Source organism: Mastacembelus armatus, chromosome 24 (assembly GCF_900324485.2).
Source record: "Mastacembelus armatus chromosome 24, fMasArm1.2, whole genome shotgun sequence".
Lineage (NCBI taxonomy): Eukaryota > Metazoa > Chordata > Actinopteri > Synbranchiformes > Mastacembelidae > Mastacembelus > Mastacembelus armatus.
In genome coordinates this window covers 13,062,271-13,088,429 of record NC_046656.1, presented here as the reverse complement: position 1 = coordinate 13,088,429, position 26,159 = coordinate 13,062,271, and the positions used below count along the sequence as shown (strand labels likewise).

The 26,159-nt window shown below is 40.4% G+C and overlaps 3 protein-coding genes across 4 annotated transcripts; 2 read left to right on the top strand and 1 right to left on the bottom strand.

The window, feature by feature from the left end:
- Positions 1 to 348: 348 nt before the first annotated feature.
- Positions 349 to 10,969, bottom strand: LOC113137565 (potassium voltage-gated channel subfamily H member 5-like). The gene is made up of 12 exons (XM_026319297.1): positions 10,897 to 10,969; positions 9,147 to 9,270; positions 8,805 to 8,911; positions 8,536 to 8,664; positions 7,860 to 7,975; positions 7,374 to 7,766; positions 7,137 to 7,226; positions 6,580 to 7,009; positions 3,475 to 3,674; positions 3,121 to 3,373; positions 2,767 to 2,963; positions 349 to 1,518 (listed from the first exon to the last, which is right to left on the bottom strand). Exons 1-12 carry the CDS (start codon positions 10,967 to 10,969, stop codon positions 349 to 351), a joined length of 3,282 nt encoding a protein of 1,093 aa, XP_026175082.1.
- Positions 10,970 to 12,222: 1,253 nt separating this feature from the next.
- Positions 12,223 to 16,658, top strand: LOC113137615 (sphingosine-1-phosphate phosphatase 1-like). The gene is made up of 3 exons (XM_026319401.1): positions 12,223 to 13,100; positions 14,540 to 14,629; positions 14,898 to 16,658. Exons 1-3 carry the CDS (start codon positions 12,426 to 12,428, stop codon positions 15,447 to 15,449), a joined length of 1,317 nt encoding a protein of 438 aa, XP_026175186.1. The 5' UTR covers positions 12,223 to 12,425; the 3' UTR covers positions 15,450 to 16,658.
- A 1,083-nt stretch (positions 16,659 to 17,741) lies between these two features.
- On the top strand, positions 17,742 to 24,675 carry abcd4 (ATP-binding cassette, sub-family D (ALD), member 4). Of its 2 annotated transcripts, XM_026319219.1 has the most exons (20): positions 17,742 to 17,839; positions 18,008 to 18,048; positions 18,303 to 18,421; positions 18,678 to 18,805; positions 19,424 to 19,563; positions 19,698 to 19,814; positions 20,124 to 20,249; positions 20,608 to 20,658; positions 20,788 to 20,882; positions 20,973 to 21,094; positions 21,712 to 21,803; positions 21,972 to 22,061; positions 22,257 to 22,462; positions 22,635 to 22,726; positions 22,888 to 22,924; positions 23,043 to 23,092; positions 23,229 to 23,281; positions 23,540 to 23,616; positions 23,742 to 23,857; positions 24,278 to 24,675. In XM_026319219.1, exons 2-20 carry the CDS (start codon positions 18,008 to 18,010, stop codon positions 24,377 to 24,379), a joined length of 1,854 nt encoding a protein of 617 aa, XP_026175004.1. In that variant the 5' UTR covers positions 17,742 to 17,839; the 3' UTR covers positions 24,380 to 24,675. The 2 variants fall into 2 exon arrangements, with proteins under 2 accessions (XP_026175004.1, XP_026175005.1); XM_026319220.1 differs by lacking the exon at positions 17,742 to 17,839 and having other exon boundaries at positions 18,030 to 18,048; positions 18,683 to 18,805.
- Positions 24,676 to 26,159: the final 1,484 nt, after the last annotated feature.

Sequence of the window (26,159 nt, the reverse complement as noted above, 5' to 3'; positions counted from 1 at the left end):
AATATGTTTTAAAAAAGATGATTTAGTCTCATCTCGCTCATATTTTTACTGATCATCCTATGAGTCTAGTATGTTTCTGCAAGATCCTTCATCAGAGCATCATAAGTATCAGAGATTTGTAGCCTCTACTTTGCACAAATGCACTAATCAATAACAGTGTTGCTGTTGCTGCTTGGTATTCTTAAATGTTGTGGGCCTATACAGGGGTCTCATAAGTCTATTAAAAAAATAATAACATGCTGCAATAACCTGAATTGGATTTCTGCATGCACTGAAGTGTTTAATGCAGGAAATTTCTTTGGTAGGCCAGAGTCCAGCAGGACATGCATTATGCTCATAGAAGTCTGTTTAAGAGTTCATTGAAAATTCCCCGTCGTCTGTTTTTGGTGTGACAGGCCTGGAGGCAGTGAGTGAGTCTTGACTTTTGGCTTTTGGCTTTGGAGAAGAAGTCGGTGGCAGTGAGAGTCTTCTTTTTATCGACAGCAACCGGAGGACCTCGCCCACCTGAGACTCGAGGACCAACAGCCGCCCGCTCAGGATCTGAATGTCCCCCTTCAGCTCCAGTTTGGCTTCATGCAGCGTAGCCTGAAGGAGCGCTTGTTCAGACACCGGCTGTGCAAAAGAGTTTTTGAGAGACACCTCGCTGTCAACGCCGAGGCTGTGTTCAAATGGATTCCTCCCCATTGGGCTCTTTTCCATCGGGCTTCGTTCAAATGAATTTCTTGAATCACCAGCTCTGTCGATGCGTAGATCACTCTTTGTGATGCCGCTGTCGCAGGAGTCAGTTTTGTGTAGGGCGCTTCTTTCTTCACCTGCTTCTCCTGCATTGTTGCCACCCTGTGTGCCACCCTCTTCACCTTCTCCTGGGTTGCTGGCAGCTGCTAACTGCCCAGAGGACTGCGATGCTTTGGGCCTGTCCTCTGTGCTCTGTGCCTGCTTTTCTCGCTCAGCAGCAGGAGGCGCAGGTGCAGCAGAGGCAGCATTTCTAAACTTTGCCCAGCCCCGAGCACCTCTGCTGCTGGCAACAGCACCCACAGCCCCCTCTCCACCTGCACCAACACCCCCTGTGGGATTGTTAACACTCTGACCAAGTTGACTCCCAGCACACGGCCTTGACACAGACACCCCAGCATCTTGTGTGCAACTTTTGTCTAACATCTCAGTGGGGCCAAATGCCTGTGGAGCGGCTGCCATGCCGCATCCGCTGCCTGCACTCCCTCCCCCTGGGCAGGGCGCATTATTCCGCACGGCGGAGCTGTACTCCTGCTGCTGAGCAGACACAGGCTGACGCTGCGTGTAAGAGTTTGGCTCGGTGTGGTGGTGGTGGTGCTGCAGCTCAACCTGAACACTGTTATGGTCAAAGTAGGTGTGAGACTCTCCTGGTGTTTGAGCGTCTCTCTGCTGTCTGAACCTCTGGAACAGCTTACGGACTGGGTGGTCCTCAGGAATGGACAGAGTGACCTCGCTCCTCTGGCGCTCCTGCTCCCTCTTCACGTCAGCAATCTTCCTGAAGATTATCTGTAAGAGGGATCATCTGTGCATGAGGCCTGTGGTGTGGATTTTACTGTAACAATAGTGGAGCTACAGTTCATCTCCTTGGATGCTGTAAAATGTAATGTACTCTACAAAGTAATTTTAAAGCAAGAGTAACCATCTAGAGCTCCTGTATACGTTGAAATATTTATGACTTGAAAGCAGAAAGGCACAAGGGAGACCATTAATGGAACAATGCAATTATTGGCTGATACCCACACCCTGAGACCTTCTCAGTGCCCCGAGGAGACAAGGAAAGAAAAAGCTGATACACTTTTTGTTTCCCATTTGGACTTTGCAAACATTTTTTAAAACTTTGCTGTTGCAGAAATTGTATTGTGACTTTAAAACAATAACCTCTAGTGTTCATGAGCAGCTCCACAAGCAGTTCTGAGGTCCTTTTGACAGGTAAGTTAATAATTAAATCCTCCACGCTGAATAGTTACAAAGCTTTCCGAACAACCAGTGATCAGCTTCTTTCATGGCATAGCTTCAAACATGTATCAGCATTTAACTCGTCTGTGGGTTCATCTGAAACTGACTATCACAGATTTTCTGTTCAAAGCAAAACTTCTATTACTGGAGTTTTTTTTTTGAGCACATTTGGATCAGGTGCCCATGAAACTGGAAAAGATTCAACATTTTGCTCTCAGACTCTGATCATATGGATTCCTAAAACACCAACAGCTCCTGTGCAGTTTAGATCCATGCACCAAGTTCACTGTATATTTAACAGTAAACAAGACAGACCGTGCAGGTATGAACAGTTTTTACACTGTTCAAATGAATAATAGATCACTTTGTTTTCATTGAACACATTTTAAGTAAAAAGCCATAAATCTTTCAACATGCAGCTACAATGTTCCTTGAATTTGTTTAGATTTGGAGCCGCTTCGCTGAGACCATGTGATTTTAGTGTATATGATCACATAAGAGCTTTTATATGGTAGCTGCAACAAACTAGAGCGATCAGCGAGAATGAAGCCATTATAAAGCAGAGAGGTGCAGTTATAAAGAGTTTTCTCCAAATTGTATCGTGACAACTGTGATGAATTCGAAAAATGTGGGATTGTCTCTGGAACGTAAAATAAAGCCTGTCTACAAAAATGAATTTAAACAATAAATAAATGTTTTGTTTATTTTACTTGAATGTGTTTCATTCATCCGGAGTCAGAAATGACTGACAAGGAAAAGACAGAAAGCAGGAAAGCTGTAACGTGTGTGTCCGAGTACCCGTTTTCGTAGGTTGCAGGTGAGGATGAGGTTGCGGGAGAACGAGTTGGCGAATGCCGTGTAAAACTCCAACACCCTCAGCAGAGACTCTCTCCTGATGACGTGCAGATCGCAGTAAGTTAGAGCTCGGACATTAGCACAAGCTCGGGCCAGTGTGGTCTCTTTCCAGAACACATCTCCAAATACGTCACCTTTACCTGCAGGGAACCACATGGTATCAGTCTGTTCACTGCAGACACACAGGTTTAGATTCTTTGACACAAAATCTGATGTGTTGAATAAAAGTTCAACTTCAGTAAATGGAAGATTTTTCAGTGATTTTCATTTATATTGCATAATGTTGCTGGGGATTACCTAGTATTGCAATGACCTCATCATCCTGGATGACTTCGAGGGACCCGGAGACTACAAAGCAAAGCGTGTCGACACTCTCTCCGATGTGGAAGATCAGGTCTCCAGGTGCACAGTGTGTGGTCTGAAACTCCACAGCGAGAGAGCGCAGGCAGCCGTCACTGGCCAGACGAAACGCCGGGTGGTCGTTGAACACCTGTCTGTTCAGGTGGACGCAGATATCTGCTCGCATGTCTTTGGGACAAATTGCAAGAACCTGAGAGAGATGGTGACAGAGTATTGTTCACATCAGGTACAAACAGGAGCATTTGATAAACTACTACTGCTGCTAGTGACTAATATAAAAATATATCAAACCTTATCTGTGTCAATGCCTTTAGACATGGCCCAGGTGGAGACGATGAAGTCCATGACCCTCTCACTCAGACCTTTGGGAACCTGATAAAGTTTGAGGAAGTCGCGCACGTTGTTGAGCATCTCGTGGTAGCGGTTTGTGTTAGTGTACATCTGCTGAAAGATGGTGGTGACGTTTCCAAAGATGGTTGCATACAGCAGAGCTAAAACAAAGGATGAAGAGGAAACAACATTTATTCCACAAGATGAGAGAGATTTAAATGTTTTCAGGTGAAAATTTATAACATCTCTGGGATGTGTAATCCAAACAGTCTCCAGACATTTCACCTCAAAGTTAGGCCCAGATATTGGGTAAAATAATGGATTAGTATAATGTGGCATATGTGCACATTTTAAGGAATTTTTATGGGGTAAAACCCTCTTTACAAAATAACACTACATGTACCTCTCAGTAGGATTTCAATTTTTCTTTTCAGGTTCATAGAAATATTAAAAATAATCAATTGATTCAAGATTCAAAGCACTTTCTTAATCCATGGATTTGCATGACTCAACAAGGGATTTGAACCCACGACTGTTCACACCCTAAATACCCACAAAGGGCATGGTCCCCCCCTCCCCACTCCCCCTTCCCTCCTCCCTATCATATCAACAACTGAAATTTATTATAATTCCTCACTTCATCTATAACCTATTGTCTATTAATATCTAATTAAATATAATATCATATATTCCAAAGCCCATTGTTTAATTAAGGGATAATTTGGTCAGGTTTAAGGGGTTTTGGCCTTATTGATACACCTTAAATGTGTGCATATAATTATTAAAATAACACTCTCCATTATGTGACTACTCAAATTCTTATTCAAGTACATTGATTACCTGATCATTAATGGATAAATTAGTTGGAATTTAAGGTAAGAAAATTCCTCCATATACACAGTGAGTGGTGGGCTGAACATTTATAATATCATTTCTAATGCTATTTCCTCAGTAAGTGCTGCAGTGACCTCAAAGAGTCAGTCAGCATCTCCTAGTGTGAGGTTTTACCCACTCAAGGGGAAAGAGTCGGCTCTGGTCGTCACAGCAGGATCCCAGAGGTTAGGATACATATCTAATGTGATGGCTCATTGTCCATTTACTCCACTAAAGGCTGCAGGCAAATTCTCCCTTTTTTCTATTCCTCTCTCCTCTCACATGATTACTGTATCTGTAGCAGAGGAGGTATCGGCCATAATCGAACCTGACACTTCAGTGTGACTGACTCGTCTTCACGATCGAGGCACCACCAGAGTAATGGGTGTGTACTTTTGGAAGTACAAACCTTAAAGCGTGGGTGTCACTTTGTGTCTCCCTCACTGTTTTTATTGCATCACTTTACATGCTGTTTCAGAGGACTGGGCCAGAGGTTAGTACACCAAGTCGTGACAGAGGAGCTGTGAGCGAAAGCTATTGAGGCTATTACTGTAACCTCAGTGGGAGATGACGATAACACAAACACCTGCACAAAAATACATTCTACTATGGGTTTTTTCAAATATTGTGTATGTAATTCAAATGAGGTTTATTTGGTTTAAATGATAATAAAATCACTGCATGAAAAGATGATAATTAATCTACTCCTCAAGTAACAGAGAATAATTTCAGTATGAGTGAATTAACACATAAATGGTGAATTTCTGATCTTGAGTAGCGATGCCCAACCTTCACACAGACACTTTGAGAACAGGCTGGGATGGGACCTGAACATGTCACTTTTTATTATCAACAAAGCCAAGTGATAAACTCTCCCCAGCGTTCAAGCACTGAGTCTGCAGCTAAACGTGAAATTCCTGAGCAGAATCAAGAGACTGGGGACGAGCTAATGTTGTGAAATGTAAAGAAATATTTATTTATCCAAAACTCCTAAGTAATTATTAAAAATAATATATAAAATGACAATTTCTTGTTTCCAGGAATTAACACATGTATTTGGATTATCTTGTTAAAATGACCCTGTCCTACAGATTAAAACTGGCTAAATCTAAAACATTTGTGCTGTTATTGTATTTCTGTGTGCAGTACAGTGGAATGCATTATTACTACTTGTTTCTTTACATATACACATATGTATATACATTTATCCGTGTGCATGTGTCTTCTGTGGGTTTATATGCTGTTTTTGCTCTTGTATATGTTGATTATGCCCGATTGTGGTAAAACTAACACATTTATCTATAAGAACCAGCTACAGTACCCGTTAATCATATTGAGCCTGATTTTAACTTTGACGTCTGCACAGACTCTCACAGCATCTGCACCATATGTTGCTTTACTGGCAGTTATCCGACAGGCAGCAGGGCAAAGTCTATTATTCAAGTAAATGCATCCAGATTGTTTTAGCTCCTGTCAGGTCCTACTGGCACCGTATGAATGGATGAACGCATGAGTGAGAAGAAAACAGCAGCAAAGGAAGTGTGCGTCATTTTTATGCTAAGAGTGACGGGAAAACTGAAAAGAGGTTATTGCTATACAGCTGTTGGTCTGGTAAACTGAACTAATAAATAACATGTTACTGCTCATTGATAGAGACACACCACTTTGTAGCATCACTTCATAGTAGCTGGGTAGTTAAAGTAGCTATAGCTAAGTGGTATCTTTCAGTAGAATATAGACTCATTTTATGAGTCCTGGTTTTGCCATACTGCCTTCACACTGTATGCCACTCTTTTTGTTGCCTGCTCTGATTTATTTGGACTGTCAAGGTTGTACTGCATGTCCACTGCAGAACAGTGGTCACAGATTTCATTGTTTTGAAAAGCTTCACTTAAATTTCTTTTGACAAGCTGAACTAGCTTGGCACTGGGAAATGATAAATTTAGGGTTTGTGCTGTTCGTCAGAGGCTCGTGTTGATCGGAAGCTGTTTAAAGATGTGCGATCATGTGATAGAAAGACTGTGTGGTTTGGAAAGACTTGGTTTGTTTATTGGTCCATTAACCCCCACTCATACCAGGAACAGTAATAACAGAAGGATACTATTTGTTGTGTAATATCAGACTTTTTGATAATACGTCAGCTGAAGCAAAAAAAAAAGGATGTGTAAAGAAAATTGTTAACCGAGTACTTACAGCCCACCATCATCATAGCCACGGAGAAAATCTTCTCGCCGTCTGTGGTTGGAGCGATGTTGCCAAACCCGATGGTGGTGAGACTTGTCATGGTGAAGTACAAAGAGGAAATGTACAAAGTGTCCTTGTTGGGGCCACCTTCCCACTGGCCTGTGCCGCTGGTGTTGTAGCGGTAAGGAGTTCCTATACTCAGGGCCAGCTGGTAGAGCCAGCTGTCTGTTTTAATGGTGTTGGTGATCTCGTCGATGACCTCGTAGTCCCCGATGCTGTACCAGATGCAGGCCAGCCAGTGGGCCACCAGGCCGAAGACACATACCAGCAGAACCAGAACAGCTGCTCCGTACTCCAGATAGTGGTCTAACTTCCGGGCCACTCGGCCCAAACGGAGCAGGCGGATCACCTTCAGGGAGCTGAAGAGGCTGCTGAGACCCTGTAGAGTGAGACATGAGCAAAGGGGTGAACTAGACGCTGTTTGTAAACCTGAAACAACTAAAACAATCCACTCTTTATATGAAATACATTATTTATAGCAGCTGTAAATTAAAATAAATCCTTACTGGGAGTAAGGAGTCTTCTGTCCTTGTGGTATTTCGGTGGAAATTTGAGGTTTCTCTGAGATGACTTGTGGAGGCAGATGTGATGACATCCTTCACAGAGACAATCAAGCAGAAATGTTGTAATATTTCTTTACAGTGCGAGATAAAGATGTCTAAACACAACACAACCAATCCCAAAGGACAAGAACCGTCCTAAAACCGTCCCCCATTTAAACAATTTCTTTGCAATTCACTCACCTCCTCTACATTTTCAAAGGCATTGATGACATCGTAGGGCAGGCAGGACAGCAGATCAATGACAAACCACGTCTTCAGGTAATTCATTCGTATCAGCTTGGCATCTGAAATGACCTCTCCAGCCGGACCCACGAATGTTGTGTGGAAGTTGAGCACGATGTCAATCAGGAAGATCACATCCACGACGCTGTCCAGCACCAGCCAAGCCAAGTTGTTTTGCTTGGTCTTAAAGGAGACGTTATAGGGAACCATGATGGCGGTATAGAAGGTGAGGATGAGGATGACCCAGTCCCAGGTGGTCTTGAAGGTGCAGTAGTGGAGGATGATGTGTGGAGGGGTCTTTGGGGCCTCTTGTTTGTACTGAGGGAGGATGTCTGATCCCAGCTGGAGAGCCTTTCATTGAGAGGGAAAAAACACTGTTATGAGAACAAAAACATACTGGATGTACAAAATAACATCCTCATTCAGACTGGGGTCGCTGCTCACCTCAGCCAGCCTGGAGGGCTTGTGGCTGACCTCGGTCTTGCTCAGTGGTGCCATTTGTTGCACCAGGTTGCGGTTGTTGGTCAATGCCCGTGTCAGTCTGGCAAATTTTGCCCATCCTACACGAAAACAAAAGGACAAATGATTTTATTACATTTTTTAAAAATTATATTTGTATTACACTTTTATTTTATTAAATTAAATTTTATTACATGGCATCCATGCCCTTTTATCACAACTACACATTTCCATAAAATCTGCTGTCAATATTTTCATACATGTAGTTTTCTTAGATGGTCTGAATGCCCTTTGTTTCTGCTTGATATATGTAAAAGACCTAGCAGCACCTTTAATCCCCTGGGACATGGCACTGCATAGACAATCAACGATGTGTTCACTGACCTGCACATACAACACCTGCCCAGTTGCACTGTATGTTACATAGCAGGAAACAAATGTCTGTCAAGTCACAGCCGCTCATGTGCATGAGGCTTTTGGCTGCACTGCAGCCTCCACTGTCCAATGAAATGAATGTGAGCTTTGAAGTTAAAGGTAAATGCATGTTCGATTTTAAGTTTTAAATTTTAAAATATTTTATTAAACTGTTTCAGTATAAAATGCCGTGGACACAGTTGAAGGTTCAAACGGGTTCAGACCGTTTGAATATGATCTCCCTCACCTCTTGTTGATTCATCTTCAATCGGCTGCTTGAAAAGTGTTATATCTCTGAAAGTACAGAGGAACAGCACCACCTTGTCATTCTCATTTCGGATTGGAGCCACCTGCATGTAAAGCCAGATTGGTGTTCCTGTAGGAAACAGTTAAAACAACAGATATGAGACAGAACAAAGGGAAACTTATACCTAAACCAAAACAAAAGTGACTAAACATTATTGTATCATGCATTAAATGACTGCAGTAAAAAACAGACTCAACAGGGATACTCACTATTCTTTGTATAGAGTAGCACCTCAAAGAAATTGGACTCATAGCTGTCAAAGGTTTGTCTGATTTTGTCTATGGTCTTCTTATCAGTCAGGTCACCATACATGAAACTGCAAAGGAATGAAGAAAGGGGGAAAAAAAACAAAAGGATGTGTGCAGTAAAAAGATCAGGGGATTTAAGATGGATGTTTTCAGCTTTGTCTTTAAATGATTACTGCACCTGTTGCAAATCAGTGGTCACATTTTCATGGCAATGACAAAAGAATTAATCCAATTTTTGTGTTTTATTACTCATGATCTCTTTTGCAGTTAATCACATCATGATACTATAAAAGTCCATCTCACTTGCATATGCTGCTCTTGTGCATGACCTCAGCTCTGTGGTATCCAGACAGCTTGCAGAATCCATCGTTGCTGTATACAATCGGCCACTCCACGATCTGTGCATTTCCCAGAAGGAAACTGGTCTCTGAAACAAAGCAGAAACTGGGATACAGTAGCCTGAAACAAAACTAGCCACTACTAAGCCAGGGCATCCCTATTACCAACCCAAATGGAGTTACGCAACTGAACCTGGAGTCATTTTTCAGCATCGCTACTTAAATTTTTTACCAAATGTCATGTAGCTTCAGATAAACATCTTTTTCTTTAATGGATTCTTATAAGTCATGTTCCCCAGTACCACAGCTTTAGCACACAGGTATTTCTTTATCTGCAATTTTCAGTGCAATAATTTAAACCAGTAGAAAAGCAAACTCTGGAGCTACTAACGTATATTAATGTCCATATATAATCTAAAGAATACGCAAAAATCCTTCATATTTAAAACAGCAGTTAGTGGTGGTAATCAAATGGGTCAGTAGGCAAATAGTTCTTGATAAAACGTTGATGTTCAGGCCTTAATGCAAATGAAATATTGATGAGGAGCTGCAAAGTTTTCCAACTTCACAACAGTTTGGAGTCTCCAGAGAAAAGACCGAGTACAATTTCTCTCTATTAAGTCGCACAGTCCCCATTAAAGTTGTCAAAGTTGAAGCATTTGCACATTTATCTTCAACTAAATCACTGGGATTTAAATGAGCTTGCGTTGGAACGAATGCATCCACTCTGCAGGCTTGTGCAGTGTTTCAGATTCTCATTGAGATAATAATGACTCAATATCAGATTACTGTCACAAGCCAAATTTACTGTAAATACATTATTGAGGTTACAGACCTTCACCCTACGTCACATTAACATTCATTATACTGACATGCACTGCATCTGTATTTGTAACCTCCGATCTCATGCATACTAACTCTCAGCCTAATAGCGTTACTACCCAGACACCTGACAAAAAAAAAACTGTCAATCTGCAAAATGTATTTCTAATAACACTACTAAGACTGCTGACTATTGTGCAGAGACTAATTATTTCAGGTGCAATATACTCAAAGGGACTAATAGAGATAAAATACCATGAAACAGGAATGAGCAATTATTACACACAAATCACTAAAATAAAATGTCAGCTACATGTCTGGTCTTTGTTGCTGTCTCACCATTTGTTTTTTTTGTAGGAGCGACAAATTCACTCAGCCGTCACTGAACAGATACCATGCTGCACATTTTGAGCAAATTAAAAATAATTATTGCCTGACCAGCATCTCTCCAACATCTGCTCTGCTCTTATTATTTATTTAGTGTGTCATGCGAAACACCAAATATACTGTTAGAGTGATGAAACATTTTGAACAGGTCTTACATTATATTTCAAAGAACTTTGTCTTTCATTAGCCCTGCAAAAACACTCAGCTTTCTTTAATTATTCATCCAGATGAACAAAAATAAAATAGAATAAAATACTTTTTACATTTAAATACAAAGGTTGGCACTTAAATCAATATACATAAGGAGCAATAGAGCATAACTGAGTTCTCCCCCAGACTCTAAATGGCCTGCCTATTTCTATACACAACCTGACACACATATAAGGAAAATTTGCACTTCTTTAAATGATATTATAGATTTACTTTAGCATCCCAACCCTGCGCCTTCACTGAAAAGACAAACCTGCACCCATTAAGCCTTGTTTCTCTTTCAGATTAAAACTCACCACTGGAGCGCCGGACAATATTTTCCAGAAAAGTGTTTTGCGGAGCGACCAGTCCTCTCTTTCCCCCATGCATTATGTGAGTTCAGGACAGAGACTGAGCTCTGCTCAGTGATTGTGCTGATGTTAATTCTCCCTCAGCTGTCTGCCCAGGACTGGAGCAGGGACTAGTGTCAAGTCAAGCACAATTATAGAAGGTATGTCCGGGCTATGTTTTTAAAAAAATAAAAGCCTCTTTGTCAAAAGAAGCATCTTTATTGTTTGGTAAAGGACTAATGGATGAATATTTAATGTAGAGTGGACTTGAGAGCAAATGGTTATTATCTGCAAACTGTCATTGTTACAGCACATTTATAGCTACAGTGGTCTAGACCTAAGTCTTAGCCCTTGAATGAGCCACAAAGCATGTAACACATTCCTGAATGAATGAAGATCAGTTGTCAAAAACGCCTTGTACAAACAACATAAGAATCACATCACTGTATAATAATTTTTAAAAATACACTTGATGCTTTTATTTTGAAAGGTCACAAGCTGATTTTCCCGTTGCAATGGTGGTCTTATTTTTTAACTTCAGACCTGCGCACATGACCTGGAATTAATTTAATATTTATTAACTAAAATCTTATTTTTACTTTCATGATGGTCAAGATTAGCTGACAAACAATTTGTATTCAATTACACTAGACTATACATAACTAATGTGGCAAAATCTTAAGTAATATAATTCAAATAGCTTATTGATGATGCAAACAGTCACACTGGTGGAAATATAAAGTAAAAGTAAAGTAAAGTAGGTTTTTAGGTATACCAATTACCATTTAAGTAAACCTCCTGCGATAAAGTACACATTTGAGAATAGTACTTATTTCCACTTTACCCTACTTAATAGTTTTATTTACATCATCAACCTGTATCATTTACTTCAACATTGTAGTAAACAGCCCAATATTTACCTGTGGAGTGTATTGGAGTACAAGTGATATTCCAATACATAAAAATACTTTAGCAAAGTACACATACTTCACATTTGCGTTAAAGTACAGTAGTTGAGCAAATGCAAGCTACATGATATAAAGACTTTAATTGAGGTTTGGCACTATATTGTAATCAGTATGTACTATGTGTATTTTTAAAAACTTAATGAGAAAGGACAAATTAATTCTATTACATTTATGTACAACGTTGTACGGTTCAAATATTGTTCAGGCAATTTAAAAACCATTTTGGACGTGTAATTCATAACACGCCCAGCAGGGGGAGCTACTTAAACTCGTGACCATTGACCGGTAAACATATGACCACACGAAGAAGAAAGCTAACCAAAGAAGAGGAAGAGTAGCGGTGATTGCAGGGACCTGCAGCGTCGTGACGCTCACGGACTTTGACGCGGCTCCACACAAACTTCCACGGCGGAGCAGCAGGTCGTCAATAATTTGTCTTTTGTCTTTTGCTGAGTCACGTTTCTGTCCAAAGCTCAGGAGATGATCATGAGCTGCATCTTCACCTCGGCGCTTTGAACTTCCACAGTCATGTTTGTCCAGGTGTGTAAGTATCTTCAGGACCCGTGCCAGGTAGCCCGGTTTCAACGCTTCTGCGGGGTTAAAGGGACATTCCCGGGTAAACTGAACAAGCCGGACGGCGGACAGTCGGAGCCGGACCGTCCCGGGCTGAGGAAGAGGGTCCATCAGGAGGGACGGAGCGCAGATGCTGGTGTTGGGACCGGAGCATCCGGGGATGGCACCGCTCCGCTGGTTAACGGGACCCAGGACGACATTATCCCCGGGCCTGATGGGGGGTCAGCAGCGGCTGACGTTGACTCAGACACAGCCAGAGCCAAACCGCTCCGGAAAAACTCCCTGACCGGAGACGTGGGTCAAGAGTTCCTGATCCACAACAAGTTTCTGTTCTACCTGTTCACGTTTGGGACTGAGTTGGGCAACGAGATGTTCTTCATCATCTTCTTCCCCTTCATCTTCTGGAACATTGACGCCCTGGTCAGCCGGAGACTCATCGTGGTCTGGGCCTGGAACCTGTTCGTGGGACAGTCCACCAAGGACATGGTCCGCTGGTCCCGGCCGGCCTCCCCTCCTGTGGTGAAGGTGGAGGTCTTCTATAACTCCGAGTACAGCATGCCGTCCACACACGCTATGACAGGGACAGCCATACCCTTCAGCCTGTTCATGCTGACCTATGGCCGCTGGCAGGTGAGCTACAGGCTTCAGGCAGGTACAAGTGGTGAAGTGTGGCAGCAGAACATGTGCTGCCTTTGTAAAAAATATACAGTTTGAAAGCTAAATCTCCTTCAGAGCACAGGGCCCCACGACATCAGGGGCCCCACCTCATCAGGGGCCCTAAACACTCCAGGTTTATTCTCATTTTTGAGAAAAGAGACATTTCTTTGGTCTGAAAGGATCAGCTGGTTAGGGAGTTACTCACTGCACTCTGATGCAAATATTTACTGTAACTCTTTGTCATCACATGAACCTAATCAGTCGCTGCCGTTGTCTCTTAATAACATAGTGCTGAAGATTTCCCTCAGGAAAATGTTCAGCCAAGGTGTTAAGACACCCAGATCCCGATTCACCTCATCTCCTATGAAGTAGTCCGACTCATTAAACACATCATGTGTGACGTAGCACCTCTGCTTATCTTCTCTGAAGGTTAAGTAATAAATGAACAAAATAAGATGGTGCTCACATTTTCCTGTGCTTGAATGTCTTATCTGATCGTGGAGAAAAGGGGCCTGGGAACATGGCTTCATAAGAGAACAGTGTAGGATCAGCCTGTTCAGGGAGATTAAGTCATGACACTTGTTCGTCTATTGATAAGGCACCTAGTTGTTGTAATGTCAGCAGAGATGAACACTGCAGATCTACCATCTGCACCACAGACTGGTAATGACTTTACATTGGCAGGGATTTACACTTTTAACTGTTCTGATTCTAAAATAATCCAGGACATTGAAGAGAAAATCTGCTCCAGACTTAATAAATAATAATTCTACTCTTCTCTTAAATATTATTAAATACTATTAATTAGCCACATATAAAGGTGTAGATGTTGGATTTCTTTACGGTTATACTGACATTGATATTTGAGAATTAAACAAACACTGGCTGAAAAAGGTTGTGTGGCTGGTGGTAGAGACAGAATAGGAAGTAACAGAGGACATAAGAAAAAGAACGTGGGTTTGAAGTTGACCAAGGAATCACCAGGAAGGTTTTTTTTTTTTTTCTACATCTACATACCTGGTTTGAACTACATACACTTAGCTCTTCAAACTGCCTGAACTCTCTTGGTGTCAGTTTCTCTGCAGCATCATGACTCTGAACATTGAGGACCTGAAGGATTTTTAAAGAAAGAGGTTACACAACATGGGATGCAGGCCAAGAAGAGCTTCTAGGTCAGGAGTGATATTCCCAGTGTTAAATAAAGTGTGTTACAAGGTTCATTTTAAATCAGTGAATTTTTCCTGGATCCACTGTAAGAAAGACATTAGTGAAATGTCCTCTAACTGGGTTATATGCTGTTTTCTTGTAAAAATAACATTTCCACTGTAAATGAACTGTAGCCTCATCTTCAGACACTTTTCCAGGTCCTATATTAATTTTTTAATGCCATGCCTCTATGCTGTCCCTGCTAGTACCCCTTTCTCTTTGGCTTCTCTGTGGCTTTTCTGTGGAGTGTCCTGGTCTGTGTGAGCAGAGTCTACATGGGGATGCATTCTATTTTGGTAAGTATGTTAGACAATAATAATTAATAATCCTTCAGTCAAATCTGAATTAGATCAAGAATATTGGTGGATGCTGCTCCATCCGAACGCTCTGCCTCCAGTGCCTCCTACAGTCTGAGCTTAGTCGTAAAACACACAACTTACATAGCTCACAAATCATTAAGTTTTCAAGACTGTAGGTATAGCAAATGTTTTGCACTGTACTAAAACAATATACTATTACAGTGTATTTTCCTGGTCTGCAATAACGTTTGCCTCTATGTTGCAGGAGGTAATCACTGGCTTCCTGTACAGCCTTCTTGTTCTCGCCTTTTTCCAGCCAATTTTGGAGAAGATTGACAACTACTACATGATGGACCACTATGCTCCGCTTGTCATTATCGTGTCACACGTGAGCCTGGGACTTGTGGCTTTCTCCCTGGATTCCTGGAGCACTTCTCGGGGCGACACAGCTCAGGCCCTGGGCACCGGGGCAGGAGCTGCTTTGGGTACCTACATGAACTTTCAGCTGGGGCTGTTTTTGGATCCACCATTGCCTTCACTTCCTCTAACTTTACCAACAATCAGCTGTGGCTTGGTGGTTCGATCCCTGCTGCGTTTCCTCATCGGAGTCACTGTCCTCCTGATCACAAGGATGGTTATGAAAGCAGTGACTATTCCCTTCCTATGTCGACTGTTTCAGCTGCCCTCAGATGATGTACGACAAGCGAGGAAGCACATGAAAGTAGAGTTGCCATACCGTTACATTGTCTACAGTGTTGTGGGTTTTAGTTGTGTCTGTGTTGTGCCTCTCCTCTTTAGGATGTTAAACCTTGCCTGAGTGTTGTGTACATGTACTACTAACACATTTACATGGTAAAGACAAACAGCACTTAGTTTCTTTTGACACAACATTAAGGCTGTTTCTGCATGACATATTGATTTAAAGGATAAGACCATTTGTCAACAAATCCCATGAAAAGGCCAAAATCAGCAATCGATTGCACTCAAGTATTATCTATGTAGCAAAGCCCTGATTTGGCTTTTTTATAAAGAGCAGTTATTATCCATAAGCTACTAAAACGACATCAGTGAGTCTCTCAGCTGCACTTGGACACACGTTTCTTCATTTAGGTGAAAGCAACAGCTGTAGTGGTCAATCCAAAAACTCCATCTGAAAATAGCCCTCAGAAGAGGCACTTTTACTCCAGTTTCAGTATTATTGGTTAAAAAAAAAATACAATGCTGAGTTGTTTTAGGAAATAACTTATATAACTAATGTATTTGTTACCTGTTTTTAAGGACTTTTGTTTTCAGTAGGAACCAGTGGGATTGGTTCAGAGAGCCACAGAAAGTATTAAGAAGACCAATCACCCACTGTGAGTTTGGGCTTTTTCATGTGACTTGTTGACTGTGTCAGAAATGTAAAATATCACATGAACACCGCATCCTTTCAGAACCTCCTGTGGTCAGCACAGTTAAATATTAACTGGAACTAATACAAAATCAAATGTACTGTAATTATTCTTGTATTCATTACTGAGGAATCTATTGTGTATATCTATCAATTGATCGAAATCTATAAAAATGTGTTATTGGATACTTTGTATGCCAAGTATTAACCAAACCATACATCTGTGAAATGTGAAGTCACTTCACTTCTCATTTGTTGTCCCACAAATGCAAAGTAATAAAATACTGTAAGTATGTACGGTAAGTTCTCAGGTGTCAGGGTAGGTAAACTCTGTTTAAATCTGGATTTTGTGCAGGTCTGTCTTGTCATTACTATTTTTCTACATGGCCATGAACACACCATCTTGTTGCCTACTTTTTTGTATTTTTCTCTTTCCACAAAATTGTTTGTTGGTATTTTGGCATAAATTTAAAATATGTGTGTCGGAAATTATCAATAGAGAGTATAAAATAAATAATATTTTTGATAAATAATTTTTATCATCCTAAGTATCTTAAGCAGAAATGTTGCTCTTGAAAATCAGAATATATTAATACTATGAATTCCCGGGACATTTAACATGTCCCCCTTACACCACTGTATATATAAAAAATAATGACCTAGCACTTGTCTAAATATTGTAATTGTTTTTTTTCTGTTGTAATAATTTTAATATTGATGTTATATGAATGCCAGCGTTCTAATATCATCATATACATGATTACATATTTATTGGTCTATTACCACCATCATCTAAACTTTTTTGGTTATATAAGAATTGTATCCAAATAAATATGAAAATAATTAAAAATAAAATATATAAAAAAGTGTAAATGTATTTGGGATTTTGGACAACTGTGTATTTGAGAACTACATGTTTAAATATGAATAACATGTAATCTCAATTCTTACAGACCTCTTGAACAAACCATTAACCATTAATAATTACAACTAAATGATATAGATATGTGTACTTAAATATTGAAGGTAAGTCTATTAAGATGACAAAAGCAAATACTGTACTGGTAAATGGCATCTTTAGTGTTATTACAACCATACTTGGAATTTAAGTGAAGAATTATGGAATAACACAAATTTACAATAAACTCAACTTACCAATCAAACAAATATTGCACTTCTTTTCTGTGAACACTGGAATAGTGGACACTTGCCAGACAGTGTTGGCCATAGACATGTCTGAAACTTCAGGTGTGTTTACTGATGTCAGTCTTCTGTGATTGGTCAGAAGGGCGAGCCTCACTCTAAATGAAAGGGGGGGGGGGGGGGGGGTAAAACAAAAGTTACACACAACAAAGAATTAAAGCTCTTGATTCAAAATTATAATCATTTTGGAGATAATTTTCATGAACTAGTATTTAATGCATTATGACTCTTATCAAAGTGTAACTATTAAACTGAAAAACAAATGTATTCTGCGGGTAGGTTTTACATAAAGCTGTTTTTTATAATCCTATAATATGCTGAACATGCAGTCATGATTTTTTCTTAAAGCTTGTACAATTGTATTTTTTCCACCTGACTGACCCAGGTAAGCACATCAGGCAAAACCAAAAAGAAAAGGGAAGTTTTATTTTGAAAAATCTGGAGGAAGGGGGGAAAGGAGGAGGAGGGGGCGTAAAGCGGAAGTTCGGACTTTTACTTTTACAAACGACCGTCCGCCGTCAGTCAACAGAGCAGCAGCAAAAACACGGTGCTCAGTGAAACTCTGCTAATGCTGAGCAACATTTAAGCTTATAATTTCAGAAGTATGACAAAAGGTATTTATTTTAGATAATGTTTTAATCCCCCCTGCTACTCGTTCAAACTGTTAGACGATGGTGTGAAGTTAGCTTGAGCTGCTCGGTTCATTTTTATTTACAAGTCTGGAAAACGTTTAAGTTTTTTTTGTTTTACATACATACATTTGTTCTCTGCGGCCTGTGCAGATGACTCGTATGGAAAAATCCGCGGGCAGGGGGACAAAAAGGTAAGAGTGAAGGGAAGGTGATGGAGCATGTGGTTACTGACAGCCTAAACAAGACTTTCTGGTTTGTGTCTGCATCAGAAGTCAGAGCTGACATGTTGATCTTAAAAGTACAAGGGCTTTTGTTAAAGTGACTCATTTCCTCATATCGAAGTCACGTGTTCTGCATGTGCACGTAAACATGAGCTGTGTTACCAAAAGATTTAAAAGTTGCATTTTCCAATGCAATGTCATGTGTCTGTCTGCTCACAACTCAGACCAAAATTGGACTGGAGGTTTGTGCAGAGGTTCAGCAGCATCCAGAAGGTCCTGTTCCCCTCATGGACCAGTCAGAGCGTCCTGATGTTTGGGACGCTGCTTGGCATCACTTTGACAGGTAAGTGCTGGAGTTACAAAAGCTTTTGGTGCAAGAGAAGTATGACAACCATGGAGTCAAACTGCCTGTCAAATATTTATATAAACCTAAATAATTATTTTACAAAGTAAAAGAAACTTCATCATGAGACTGTTTGCAAAAACTGCATACTATGTTTTTTCTCCCTGACCTTTAGCTCAACGTGTTGCCTAACTGTCCTGTTTTACGATTCTCCGTCTCCCAACAATACGCCAACACATCTTTTTTCTGCCACCAGAGCAGCTGATCATTTACCAAGTTGGTGTCCTCCCCAGCCACTTCTACAATGTGCTAGCAGACAAAGACTACTCTGGCTTTAGGAGTCTGGTGGCCACAGCTATGGTGCTTATTTTACTCAACTCCACAGTAAGTTGATGTGGCACTGAGGGTTGGGGGCTATTTGACCCCCCTACTGACCCAATAAAAACACCCTGTGGATGTCATTCCTACCACGCCTCTGAATATGGAATTTGGCCTTTAAACACGTGTAAACTCAGCTGCATGTTTCTCTTATCTTTTCCCTGTGTGTCCCCCTTTTCTTCTGACTGGTCTGCAAACACAGGCTATTGATGATAATACTCAAACTTCATGAATCTGCTCTCTCAGCCGCTTTCTATGTAACCATGTTGAAATGTGATCAAATTATTTCTGAGAGACAGGATAAAAGGTGTCACCACATAGTTACATTTTTTATTATGTCTTCTTCCCGAAATATCAATTTACTATATGTTTACAGCATATTCAGAAAGGTGACTTATTATAATGCAGCACACTAAAGCAAATATTTATTGTATTTGATGCCCTGGTTTTATCTAAACTGGGGCACATTCTATGTTCCCAATACTGTGTATTATCTGGAGACATAAATAAAAAAAATCTGGTACATAGTACATGTCTCACAGACATCATTATACACCTTACTGTTTATTCGCTCTCTCTGGTACAGTTTTATTCCTCCTGTCTGTGTTCCTCTCTTTTCCCCAGTTGAAAAGTGTTGACCAGTACATTTGTAATCAGATGTACGTCAGCTGGAGGAAGACACTAACTGAGAGCCTCCATACAGCCTACTTCCAGGGCCGGGTCTATTACACCCTCAACGTACTCAAAGAGGACATAGATAACCCGTAAGCATCAAAGTCCCCCCCCCCCCCCTTTAATGGAGGTTTTGCCCATTAAACCTGATCCTATGGGGGGAAACATTGTAATTGGTTAGTCCCTGTGATCGTTCTTTTTGCTCATGGTTGTTTCTGACTTGCAGAGACCAGCGAATCAGTCAGGATGTAGAGAGGTTGTGTAAACAGATGAGTACCATGGCTAGTCGCTTGATTGTGTCCCCATTCACGCTGGCTTACTACACCTACCACTGCTTTTACAGGTGAGTTTTTTGGGTGATGCGGCAACATGTACCTTAATATACTAGCATTTAACATTTACTCTGAGAATGAAGTTAAAGTATCATCACAAACATACACGTTAAGAAAACTCAGTGTCGTGGTCAAAATTTGTGCTTGAGCAACACTCGTGAAATACTGAGAGGAAATTGGGAAAGTTGTCAACTACTGGCAACAACCGTGGAATTCTTTCCATTGAATATAATTTGATTTCATTTTAATTGATCTTCCTGATATTGTCTTTTAAACACTGTTTTCAAAGGTGCTTTACACAAAGTTGCCTTGTTTTGCAGCACTGGATGGATGGGTCCTGTGAGTATTTTTGGCTACTTTGTGGTTGGGACCATAGCCAATAAAATCCTAATGGGGCCAATTGTGGCAACTTTGTTTGAGCAAGAAAAACTGGAGGGAGACTTCAGGTAAAGTTTAGTAAACTCTGTGTACATTGTGTATTAAGTGGCTAAAATACATTGGTGTCTATGCATATGAGAATTTGAGCAAACAGAAAAGAAAAGGAGGATTGGGCAGTCAACATGCGTTTCTCCTGAACCTTAAGTTTCCTGTGTTTATTGTTAAGGAAACTGGTCCTTTTGTTAAGAGGAAGTATTTGTAGTCTTTGGCCTAGTCCCTCTTGCCTCTTAGCAAATACCACAGGATATGCATCAGCTTGCAATGTAGTCTTTTCCTGAAGACGCAGTGGTTTGGTGTTAAATCTTAAATGACATTGTGAGAAAGTAAATACTAATTTTGTTAAATCTCTTTTTTCTGTATCTCCAGATTCAAGCACATGCAAATCCGTGTCAATGCAGAGTCTGCAGCTTTTTACAGGTGAGGTGCTTCATTTTACATTATCATGGAGACATCATCATTATCATCCTAAATTCTCCCAACACACCAAGTCACACTGATTATGTGGCTGAAGCAGGGTGGAACAAATGCTGCTATCTTTGTTTTTAGAGCTGGTAAAGTGGAACACATGAGGACCAACCGAAGACTGCAGGCCTTGTTAGAGACTCAAAAAAGTCTAATAAACAAAGAACTATGGCTCTATAGTAAGATCATCCTATACACACCCACTCACTCATATCTCTCACGATCATGTTTACACATGTAGAGTTAACCTCTGACCTCTCCTCTCCCAGTTGGGGTGAACACCTTTGACTACCTCGGAGGCTTCCTCAGCTACCTTATAATTGCCATTCCCATTTTTACTGGTGTCTATGATGGTCTAACTCCTGGAGAGCTCAGTGCGCTCATCAGTAAGGTAGGCTTTAGACTTAAGACCTGAACTTATTTCCACTGGTGTTGACACAGTCCAGTTTTTATCAAGATATAGACGGACAGTCGGCATTAAGAAATAATAAATATAACGAAGGGGAATTTAAAAAAAACTAGGTCATTGAATCGTATGAGATCGGTGCTGAAATGTTTTTAGGAAGGAGGAATACAATAGCATACCTGACACAGCAAAAACGGAAATAATAAACGCTGCTGAAGAGGTACAACAAATATTCCTTAATTTACATGATGTTATTCTAAAGTTTTGTTCACAGTCCTATTTCTTATTACAGAACATCTGGCTAAGTGTGAATATATTGCTAGTGTAACCACTAGGTGGCAGAAAAACCTTTCTCCCCTGAACCACTCCCTGCTAGACAGAGCTCTCACCTAATTCTAGTAGCTTCATAATTTTTACAATCGCACGTAGGCAAGTGCAAATAAGTCCTCACCCTCAGCCAGTAATAAATTCTTCTTTTCTTAGATTCCTCCAATGTCCCTTGTTACTGCCTTTTGTTCTGTCTTCACTCTTTTTTTTTTTTTAATAATCTTGTTTGTTATTTGCACTCGGTGCTGGTTCTCTCTGTCCTTGTTCATATTCAGAACGCCTTTGTATGCATCTACTTGATAAATGGTTTCACGCAGCTAATAGACCTGTCAACCACCCTGTCAGATGTGGCTGGATACACCCACAGGTATCACACAGCATACTTAAATCCAACTCCTGGAGCACAGCTGATGACAGCAGTGTGCATGCATGCCATCCACTTCTCTATCATTGTGTGTGTGTGTGTGTGTGTGTGTGTGTGTGTGCGTGTGTGTGTGCGTGCGTGCGTGCGCGTCTGTCTATCTCTTGTGGTCAGGATTGGGGAGCTGAGAGAGGTGATGGATGACATCTTACGCAAGCAGTGTGACTATGACCCTGCGTCAGGGGAAAGCTATGACTTTGACAGGTTGGTATGAACATGTTTACATGTAACACGCAGTCAAAACGAATAAACTGTGTTAACAGAATGCACATGCGGTGTGGCTGAAATCAGAGTCAGTTAAGAATTCATGAATGAATTGCAGATAGATGAAAATGAATATAAGGTACTTACATCAGAGCTTTTCAGCCTCCATGTGTTTATTCATTTCTCCACACACAGTGACTTCAATGTGCACGCAGGCCCACTGGACACTGCATTCATCCTGGAGCATCTTTCTTATAAATCTCCTTACTCAGACGAGCTGCTGGTGGAGGATCTGAGTCTGAAAATCAGCCAGGGAACCCATCTACTGGTGGTGGGGAACACAGGAACTGGAAAGACGTCACTACTGAGGGTCCTCAACCGACTGTGGGAGGCACAGAGTGGTGAGAGAGCAGCTGTAGTCTGTAGTGAGAAAAAGAAAAGAAAAGTTTGAATATTTTAATTGATTTTTCATGTTAGTTGTTTTTTAATAAAGACAAACAATTTCAGAAATAATGCACAAGTTAAAGGATTTCAAATAAAAGGCACTGGCCATTTTTTGTTTCTCTTCAATAGGTTTTGTCCAAATGACCACATGTTTTGGGCCCAGAGGAACCCTTTTTCTGCCACAGAAACCATACCTGACTGATGGCACTCTGCGTGAACAAGTATGTCTTGGGTTTTCCTTCAGAATTAGTTTTTCTTCAGAGCCTCTATGTTCTTAGATAAAGTAGACATGTATGGCTGAGGTGTTTGAAGGGAAAATATCTATTAAAATGAAGAAAGATCAGACTAAAAGAGGATTTAATGTAATTCTCTTCTCAAACAGGTGATCTACCCTTTGAAGGACATTTACCCTGTGTCAGGTATCACTGAGTGACTGATTTAATCACAGTTAGTCCCAATCATAAAAAAGCATGTGAATAAAAAAAAAAAAAAAAATGTAAGTGGTGTTCATGTGAGTCAGTGACTTTATGTTTTCAGGATCAGTGGATGATGACAGAATTGTACAATTCCTGGAACTGGCTGGAGTGGTGAGTTATTTATCCTTAAGTACGAAATATTCAGTTTGTTTTGCTAAAGTGTTTGTTCATCTTGAATCTTTTATTAAATTGTTTTGAATTTTAACATACACACTGATCCTGAATTGGACTTTTATCTGTACTCCAGTCCAGTCTCCTGAAGCGGACAGGGGGACTGGATGAAAAGGTGGACTGGAACTGGTAAGACAGTAGTGTGCAGTACAGTTGTCACTGAGAATAATATTAGAATATCTGTAATATCTCAGCTATTTTTTTTTTTATATATCAGGAAAACGTCTTTTTCATAATGTCGTGTTTATTGTAATAAATAAGAATAAGAAGAATCTTTTAATTTGTTTGTAACTTATTTCCCCAGTTCTCTTGACAAGTTTAGGAAAAGTACATTTTATATATTTAAGTGTTCTGTGGAGTGATGCAGACAATGTTTTGTCTCTGCAGGTATGATGTTCTGTCTCCAGGTGAAATGCAGCGTCTTTCCTTTGCCCGACTTTTTTATCTTCAGCCCAAATATGCAGGTGGGTTCTAGGAATCTGGTAAATATTCATTAAAGCGTCTTAAGCAATACAGACATTTAGTGAAAGTGACAAGCACTTTTACGTCCTGCCTTCAATTATTATGTATCTTTTTTTAATTTTTGCAGTGTTGGACGAGGCTACTAGCGCTCTGGCCGAGGAGGCGGAGGCACAGCTGTACAGAACCTGTAAACAGCTCGGCATGACTATGGTCAGTCTGGGACATCGCAGCAGCCTGGAGAAGGTAGACCAAACACATGCACATGTCCCAAAATCAAAATGCTATTTAGATATTTAGGAACCTTATTATTGTAAATTGTTTTATGGAACATCTTGGCATCCAACACCAATCAACCCATCACAGTTTTTAGACTATTAAAAACACTAAACGATACTAAAATTATAGCTTCTGCTCTTCTTCTGGGTTTAAATGAGATAAAAGCAAAAGTATCAACACACTGAGCTCAATGAGCTCAAATTGGAGGAGGAAGTGATGGGAAAAGCATGTTTGTTTGTTTTTTTTACATTTCTCAGAAGAATGCTCAAGCTTTTCTTGCTTGTCTGCTGTTTGGTCCTTGATTACTTGGTTTCTTTGTTTTTCTCTGTTCACAAATCTGTCTAAATCTACAAAAGACATTGACTGATATCCTTCTGTTTCTAACAGTACCACGATGTCCAGCTGAAACTGTGTGGAGGAGGCCGATGGGAGTTAACTAAGTTGAAAGGAAACAGCAGGAACCTCAGCCACATGGAAGAAACTATGTGACCACCAACACAGGAAATATCATCATGCTGAAGAGTAGAGGACACACTCCTGAATTCATCAGTTACTATTACTTACGTTTACTTGGGTGGGAATACAGTATGTCTTTGGTGCACACTGAGTAAATTGTCAGATTTACCAAGTTGCTTATTACATGTCAGTCTTAAATGTCTGTTTTTAAGTCAGCTAAATTACCTGGATGCAGTCTGGACAGGTGTCTTTTGACAATCTTTTGAGTTGTCAAGTCTCTGAGCTTCCTGGACTGGTCTGCTTCTTCAACATCGCTTTTTTTTTTTTTTTTTTTTTTTTTTTTTTAGCAGCACAAAAGCATAAACACTCGGAGAACAATGGTGTCAAATTCTTATCCATCCTGAACTTCACAAACTATAAAAAAAACTCCTGCTAATCTTGTCTTTTGATGTTATGTGAGTATCTTGAATAATTTCCAATAGGGCAGCTAACGTAAGGTTTGCCAGTCGAAAATGAAGGCTTCCATGCTAAATGTCTCCTAGACAAACATTAGCATCTTAAATATGTCAGTGTTTTTAAATCAATATACAATACATGTGTTCATTTACTGTATTGTACTTTAGCCTTTGCCAGTAACAAGCAATGTTTAAATACAAGCAATTTCCTTATCACTGACCTCGCTACTATACCATGGATCTCGTGTGTCCCAATCCTGTGACCACAGTGTCCATTGAGCTCCAGTCCAGAGACTGTAGTGCCTTATCACCAGTTAAAGAAATGACCTGTAGGTATAAAGACAGAAGGATTTTATAGACTGTGAAACATTATGGGAACTGAGAAACACCATAAACGTGAGACATTTTTTACTGAAACAGATTGTACTGTACAGTAGGTCTCAGTGAGGTTCTGGTGGTGTTGGCCGAGCCATACATGGTGCTCCAGATGTGTTGTTGGAGGTCAACACTTTACCATGAAGAAACCCAAATCACTGATGAATATTCAAAAGAAGATGAAAGTGTATAATGTGGAAGACAAGAAAAAATAAATGTTAAATAACTGATGTAATTACTAACAAGGACTAATGTAAGATTGTTTTATTGACGTTTTAACAAGTATATTAATGTTTTTAGAATTTGACTGTAGACACGCACAGTTCGTGTCATATGAATTGAATATTTGTGTTGAGAGGGAGGAAGAGCATTCAGCTCAGAGACAACACTCCAACTGTGTGTACAATCTGTGCATTTCAGAAGCAAAAACCACTGAACAGTATGACAGATTTTTTAATAAGGAATTTGGCATGCACAGAGGGACAGGGACTGATGGGTGGGAGCAGGATGGGTATCAAAAGTGACACAGCTGGAGACTATTTTATAATCCTAATCTGACCCTCTCCACCAGGCCGTTCCCAGCCATCCAACATTTGCACGCACACGCACACACACACTCACGCAAGCACGCGCACGCACACACACACACACTCAAGCATCATACCTCAGTGTCGATGAGCTCTGGCTTTATGCCAAAAAAGGTTCTCTGTATCAGGGTCTAATGACCTTGGGGTGATGCAGATGCCACCTGTCTTTGATAACACAGGAAAGAAAAACCAAAGCATATTGTAGGTATGTGCCCTTTTCAGCAAAAGATAAGGCTGGTATTTTTCTGTTTTTTCTTACTGTCAACAAATCTTATAAAAAGACCAAAACCAATCGTGTTTCCTTTTTCATGTTTCCTGACTGTCCTTCTTTATCTATGGCACAAGCCCAGGTCTGCTGGTTCCTGCTCTTATTCTAATTTTTAAAGGCACTTTCAC

Bases quoted from the DNA above. Each gene is read 5' to 3' on its own strand.
- LOC113137565 (XM_026319297.1), bottom strand. From the start codon at position 10,969: ATGCATGGGGGAAAGAGAGGACTGGTCGCTCCGCAAAACACTTTTCTG. The intron at 7,767-7,859 runs GTGAGCAGCGAC...TCTCAATGAAAG, and splicing joins AGCCCTCCAGGCTGGCTGAG to GCTCTCCAGCTGGGATCAGA. The intron at 7,010-7,136 runs GTAAGGATTTAT...CTCACTCTACAG, and splicing joins CAGAAGACTCCTTACTCCCA to GGTCTCAGCAGCCTCTTCAG.
- LOC113137615 (XM_026319401.1), top strand. From the start codon at position 12,426: ATGTTTGTCCAGGTGTGTAAGTATCTTCAGGACCCGTGCCAGGTAGCC. The intron at 13,101-14,539 runs GTGAGCTACAGG...TGTCCCTGCTAG, and splicing joins TGACCTATGGCCGCTGGCAG to TACCCCTTTCTCTTTGGCTT. The intron at 14,630-14,897 runs GTAAGTATGTTA...TCTATGTTGCAG, and splicing joins TGGGGATGCATTCTATTTTG to GAGGTAATCACTGGCTTCCT.
- abcd4 (XM_026319219.1), top strand. From the start codon at position 18,008: ATGACTCGTATGGAAAAATCCGCGGGCAGGGGGACAAAAAG. The intron at 22,062-22,256 runs GTTGGTATGAAC...CTCCACACACAG, and splicing joins GAAAGCTATGACTTTGACAG to TGACTTCAATGTGCACGCAG. The intron at 23,282-23,539 runs GTAAGACAGTAG...TTGTCTCTGCAG, and splicing joins GAAAAGGTGGACTGGAACTG to GTATGATGTTCTGTCTCCAG.